Source organism: Osmerus mordax, chromosome 8 (genome assembly GCF_038355195.1).
Source record: "Osmerus mordax isolate fOsmMor3 chromosome 8, fOsmMor3.pri, whole genome shotgun sequence".
NCBI classification, from domain to species: Eukaryota; Metazoa; Chordata; class Actinopteri; order Osmeriformes; family Osmeridae; genus Osmerus; species Osmerus mordax.
In genome coordinates this window covers 427,818-434,446 of record NC_090057.1, presented here as the reverse complement: position 1 = coordinate 434,446, position 6,629 = coordinate 427,818, and the positions used below count along the sequence as shown (strand labels likewise).

Here is a 6,629-nt window from a genome sequence, read left to right as displayed (position 1 = left end):
AATTGAAAAACACGTGGATAATCTCTCAAGGACGACTCAGATGACTCATTAAAAACAGAGAAAAAGACGGTTACGGTGCCGTGGGGGTCCGAGACGGTAATGGCAACATCACCTTGTCCTGAATGTTTGCAACAAATTGTTGCCGAATGTCTACAACGGAAAGCGCCTCCTCGGTCTCACTTTGAAGTCAAACGTGTTGCCGCTCACTGGAAATCAGACCGTATCATAATAAAGAACGACGCAGAACTTACAGTAGAAAAGCCAAGTAGGTCAGCAGAGAGAAAGTGGTCATTTCAGCGATTAAGTGTAACTGATTTCATGACATCCAGATTGCGCGCAAACGCACCAGGGTGGAAAAACGGAAATTCCTCAGACGAGCTGAGGCAGTAATCCATTCAGCGGCTATAAACACCGGAGCCATGTGATTAAATTAAAACAAGAGCTCTCCGTTACACTCCCGGTACTGAGCGTAATAAACGATGTCTTCCAACCACATTTAACCCATGGCTCCGCCAACCCGAAGGCGCACGCAGTGGCGCTAGAACAGGTGTATTTAAAGGAACATACTGTAGGCTACGTTGCAACTGCGAAGCAGTGATTGCAATCTCTCTTCCTCTACGAACTGTTTGTAATTTACAAGCTACACTAATTTCTGTCCAAGTGGGAATGTCTTATTGCAGCACCAAGCCATGAAAAGCCGGACTTGTGTATTGTTGGTCTACGCTTGATAACGGACCTGTTTGAGGCGAGTGAGGCAGGGTGATAATACGTGAGGAAGGGTACCAGAGAACAACATATGTACGTGATTCGAAACACTAACAAAAATATTATTTACTTTCACTGCGGTTTACATAAGGTGAAGTAAGACGCGCCTCACTGTCAGGGATTCAGATTTACCTGGTCTATTAGCGCCATCTTGTGGCTGTGCAATATTCTGTAGGCTACTATGCCAACAACGTGGGCGCACAGTAACGCTTGGCTATTGTACTTTGGACCTATTGAGTTTCTCCACCAACTCTGTCGCCCCTTTCATGCCGGCAAAGTTTACAACCTTCTCCTAGCAACGGCTAATGCCCGCAGACAGGGTGACTGACAGGGTCAGTCACATAGCTCTTCTATTGCCAACTGTTCATTGCTTTAACAAAAGACGGACAGAAACTGAACAGAGAGGAGGTATCTTTTACGTAATTATATTATTGTATGTATATGAAATACTGAATTAGGTAAATCGTGCTTGAAAGCAAAAGGCCTTTCCGCGCTTTCGTTACAGCTGACTGAATAATTTATCAACGACCGTTCTCATGGAGAGCTGACCGGTTACGGGCCGCATGTGTGCTACTGACAGAGTAAGTAACTGTACAGCGACACATCCGTCAAAGCGTTCCAGGAGACTTAAAATTATATTTAATACTTTTCTAATCTTACTATAGTACAACAGGATTTTTTTAAATGAATAAGCAAACATATTAGGACCAAAGGTAGGATTTGTTAGGCATAACACATGTCGTGTCTTCTTCCTAATGCTGGACACTGTTATTCTATACTGGCCCTTCAAGAACTGTCCTGTCACAGTGGTGCTCTAGAACTGTCACTGTACTGTAAGCAGTTGTCACGGTGCTAGAATTATGACAACACAATGGGCATGAGTCATCGGCTGCCATGTCGGTGTCAGACACACAAGGCAGGGCAGAGACCCACTTAGACATGAGCTCTCAACTACACCCCTCCAGGAGTTTATCCAGTGATTGTGTGATTTAAAATATATATATGGTAAGTATATGTCTCTTCAGAAATAAACTAGGAAATCAGGTATTAATTCAAGGAAATCAACTTGATGTTGAGGAGTGATGTTGAATACGCTGTTAGGGTATATGCACATACTGGGCATGAACAAAAGCCTAACAGTTACATTTACTAGCCACAGTGTAAAGTAACCACATCTCAGCTACCAGACACAGTGTAAAGTAACCACTTTTCAGCTACCAGACACTGTGTAAAGTAACCACTTTTCAGCTACCAGACACTGTGTAAAGTAACCACTTTTCAGCTACCAGACACTGTGTAAAGTAACACACTGAACAAAAACACAAAATAAGTTTCAAAAACAAGTTGTTTGACCTCTCCCCCCAGGTGTGACCTTGCCTGGAGGTTGTGCATGGCTGCCCTCCCCTGGATACAGTGACGCCCCCCCACCCCCCCAGCAGAGACCCGCCCCCCCCAGCAGAGACCCACCCCCCCCAGCAGAGACCCACCCCCCCAGCAGAGACCCCCCCCCCAGCAGAGACCCACCCCCTCAGCAGAGACCCACCCCTCCCAGCAGAGACCCCCCCCCCAGCAGAGACCCACCCCCCCAGCAGAGACCCACCCCCCCAGCAGAGACCCGCCCCCCCCAGCAGAGACCCACCCCCCCCAGCAGAGACCCACCCCCCCAGCAGAGACCCCCCCCCCCAGCAGAGACCCACCCCCCCAGCAGAGACCCGCCCCCCCCAGCAGAGACCCACCCCCCCCAGCAGAGACCCCCCCCCCAGCAGAGACCCACCCCCCCAGCAGAGACCCACCCCCCCCAGCAGAGACCCACCCCCCCAGCAGAGACCCACCCCCCCCAGCAGAGACCCACCCCCCCCAGCAGAGACCCACCCCCCCAGCAGAGACCCACCCCCCAGCAGAGACCCACCCCCCCAGCAGAGACCCACCCCCCCCAGCAGAGACCTGCCCCAGACCAGCAGGATGAGGGTCTTCATAGGTGAGTGACTGGGGCAAGATGGCTGCTGCTGATATATAACAACCAAAGCAACACAGAGGAGGATTTGAACCTACAACCTCTTGATCTATCTTCAAATGCTATAACCACTGAGCTACACTTATCCTGATACATAACACAACACCCCACGTAATCAATAACACACTATCTAAATACAAACCTGCGTCATCACCGGCACTGGGACGCAGGTCCCTCACTTCAGAATAATCTGACTGAAAATCAACCTGTGTGTTTAGAAGCCAACATGGAGTCTCGCTCGGAGTGGTCCTTCTACCCTAGTGCAGGCCAGGCCAAGTCCTACCATGTAGGGAAGCGCTGTTTCTCTGCCCCCCCGCCCCGCCCCCAACCCTGCCCCCAGCCCCGCCCCCGCCCCCAACCCTGCCCCCAGCCCTGCCCCCAGCCCTGCCCTCTAGAGAGGACCTTGGAGGACTGTCTGGGCAGGAAGAAACCAGGTACGTGGTACAAGGTTCTGAGCATGTCATTCATCTAGCAGATGCTTTTATCGAAAGGGACGGAAACATTGTTTTTTTTAAATGCGACCAACTTTAGAAAGGTAGCCTGTTTCGAAGTCTGATGATGCATGTTAACCAGCTTCACTAGGTGAAGATGTGATAAAGGATCTCTGCTCTGGATCACTACCCTCCTCTGAACGTGGAGGGGAGTGTGAGACAATTATTACCTCTCTGCTGTCTCAATACAATCTGTGTTGCGAGGTTAGGTTGTTTAAACTAGCAGTGCACCTGGTGGAGTCCTGTCTCCCTGGTTGCAGTCAGGGTGGCCTGGGAGCCTGTTCCTGGTTCCAGACCCTACCTGACCCCGGAGTACAGCCCAGACTTCCACAAGATGGGCTCCACCAGAATCCCCCCCTTTCAGTAAGTCCACTTTCCGCTTCACTTTGGGACTCTAATGCTACTCCTAATCCTCACCCTAACCAGACTCCTAACTCTAATCCTCACCCTAACCAGACTCCTAACTCTAATCCTCACCCTAACCCGACTCCTAACTCTAATCCTCACCCTAACCAGACTCCTAACTCTAATCCTCACCCTAACCCGACTCCTAACTCTAATCCTCACCCTAACCAGACTCCTAACTCTAATCCTCACCCTAACCCGACTCCTAACCTTAAACTCACTCCAAGCCCTAACCTCCTCACCCTAAATCCACTTCTAACCACGTAGCGATGCGAGCAAACTCCACAACAGGACTGTGTTGTTTCTCTGGCGTTGAAGACGTGTACAACCACTTTACACCTCCAGGGTGTGCTGTTGTCTAAGCAGTCTGACTCAAACAGCAGGAGAGGCCTGTATATGTACACAGTTCAAAACAAGATCAATGTTAACACCCTCTTACCCCTGGAAAAGCCCTTCCTGCCCCGGCAAGGTCTCACTAGTGTGATGGTAGTTGGTGTGTACCAGGGGCGTAAAGCTTGTACCAAAGACCCTCGATGAAAAAGTTATTATTTATTATTACAGCACAATTTGTGTAATTTGTCACTCATACATTTGCAGTGTATGGCTAATAACAGAGACCTGATGTAAAAACTAGAGCCTCAAGTAGATAAACAAGAATCTAACGTTCTACTGCTAACAATGTTAGGTCGGTTTTGCAGGGGAATCTCAAATACATGTACTGACTGTAAAATAAATCACACTAATGAATTCTAGAGAACCTAAGCTTTCAAACAAGGTATAGCAAATGCATATGCCCTGCAGTGAAATCGTTAGAACATCTTGTTTGTGGCTAATGTAATGCCTGCTTATCGAAGCACAGCAGAGCGCAGGGCAGCTATCTGACCGGCAAACGAATTATATAAACACTTAAAAGTCGTTTTCAAGCTATCCAGTGAAAGTGGTTATTGTTTACTTGTTGTAGCACACGAACATAGCACATCTGGCACAAATACACCTAATTATTTAATATTTTAGCAGCGGGACTTCTCGGCAGTTCTCCATTGAATTGAATGATATCCCTGGTAAAGCGGAAGTGCCAATATAACGGAAGTGCAAAAAGATGAAAAAGTGGGCGGGGCGGAATAAGGTGAAAACAAAACCTTGCTGAAAACGGGTGAGAAACTGTTCAACGGTCTAACTCCACATTTCAGTCCGAGAACGTTTTCGCGCTTTGCACATGCTTTCAGCAACTAATTTCACACAAATATAATGTACTGAGAAGCAAATCATGGAATTTGCTTTAGGGAGTCAGATGGCTGAGCGGTGAGGGAGTCGGGCTAGTAATCAGAAGGTTGCCAGTTCGATTCCCAGCCGTGCCAAATGACGTTGTGTCCTTAGGCAAGGCACTTCACCCTACTTGCCTCAGGGGAATGTCCCTGTACTTACTGTAAGTCTCTCTGGATAAGGGCGTCTGCTAAATGACTAATTGAAATGAAATGGCTTTACAGCATCTTTAACTATTTACTTTATTAGTCAGTGCATTCATTTATATTAATAATCCCGAAAAAATAAACGAAGCATCCCAAGCAACACTTGTAAAATCAAAGCAGTTAAACCAAAAACACAAACACAAACCGATGCCCGCAGAATTCCATGTCAGCACGCTCTTCTGAGCTGGCCAAATAGCCACTGCAGCACTCACACAGAAGTCCAGGTTGCGGACTCGGCACACAAGTCAGAATTGATGTAGGCTAAGAAAACATTACAAAACTAAAGAAAGTTTCGAAATAATTTCTGACGGTTCTGTCTTCCTCTCAGTGCTGCAGACACGTTCATCCCCCTCCAGCCCCCTGCTGTTAGCCCCTGGTGAGCTTGACCACCACACACACACACCTGTAATATGTGTGTGTATTAATGTGTGTGTGTGTTTGTGTAGATATTAATGTGTGTGTGGTGTCTCTGCAGTAAGCCCTACGTAGAAAAGCGAAGGGTGGAGAACAGAGAGGTGGAGGTGATGGAGGTGAGGAGTCTAGATCACTGGAAACCTGCTCCAGACATGCTGAAGAGATTCCTGCAGGAATGTGACCTTGTTACCCTGCCCTGGCTTGACCCCTCGCCCCTGCACTGAGAAGCCAAGCTTACACTGGCATTTATAGTTACATAATATCTCCTTCTAGTCATCCTGTATTTTTTGATACGACTGAGAATAAAGTATGTACAAAATGTTGTATTGACTTGTTTATAATATAAAATAAGATTATATAATTACAGAGATCCAAAAGTACACACATCCTTCACCCAAGTACAAATACAATATTTTTTCAACCTTTCAACAACAACAAAAAATCATACACATGATGACGTGAAAGGAGACAGTTGGTAAAAAAAATAACACTTTTTAAGAAAGTATTTTTTAAACCTTTCAAAACCTATTTTTTGTGAAGGAAAGGAGAGGAAACCTCTTTAGAAAATATTTTTTCAACCTTTCAAAACACACCTGAGATGGCAAAAGTACACACATCTTTCACTGAAGAAGGAGGGGAGAAGGAGAGCCAGTCCTATCGACTGCAGCTTGTACCTTTTCATTGTCATGTATCTGTGGTGCTGCTTGACTACACACACACACACAAACACACACACATGCTGTACACAGACGTCTCTCTCCAGCTATGATTCTGCTTGAGATAAGACATTATCATGTTTCTGCCTACATATTGACCACCAGATGGCAATATTTTGTTTCTTTTCAATTCACCTCATTGTCAAATTGGGTTGTGTTTTATGTGCCTGATAGGAATCAGGAACATTGAGCTTTTCTAACATCTGGACACAATTAAACAAATCCACAAACCTGTGATTTGCATAAATACTTGTCTCAAAACCACAGACTTTAATAATGACTTGCAATGGATCAAGTCTGTGCAGTTGAGGTGCATCTCAGCTGTTCTTGGAAGTCTGTAATACACATGTGCCAT

At 46.5% G+C, this 6,629-nt stretch overlaps 1 protein-coding gene across 1 annotated transcript; it reads left to right on the top strand.

Moving 5' to 3' along the window:
* The first annotated feature begins 3,005 nt into the window (after nucleotides 1–3,005).
* Nucleotides 3,006–5,830, top strand: LOC136947508 (spermatogenesis-associated serine-rich protein 1). The gene is made up of 4 exons (XM_067241607.1): nucleotides 3,006–3,213; nucleotides 3,531–3,633; nucleotides 5,473–5,520; nucleotides 5,620–5,830. Exons 1-4 carry the CDS (start codon nucleotides 3,006–3,008, stop codon nucleotides 5,780–5,782), a joined length of 522 nt encoding a protein of 173 aa, XP_067097708.1. The 3' UTR covers nucleotides 5,783–5,830.
* The last annotated feature ends 799 nt before the right edge of the window (nucleotides 5,831–6,629 follow it).

Excerpts from the sequence above, each read along its gene's own strand:
- LOC136947508 (XM_067241607.1), top strand. The coding sequence starts at position 3,006 with ATGGAGTCTCGCTCGGAGTGGTCCTTCTACCCTAGTGCAGGCCAGGCC. Across the intron at positions 3,634-5,472 it reads ACCAGAATCCCCCCCTTTCA|TGCTGCAGACACGTTCATCC; the intron begins GTAAGTCCACTT and ends TCTTCCTCTCAG. Across the intron at positions 5,521-5,619 it reads CCCCCTGCTGTTAGCCCCTG|TAAGCCCTACGTAGAAAAGC; the intron begins GTGAGCTTGACC and ends GTGTCTCTGCAG.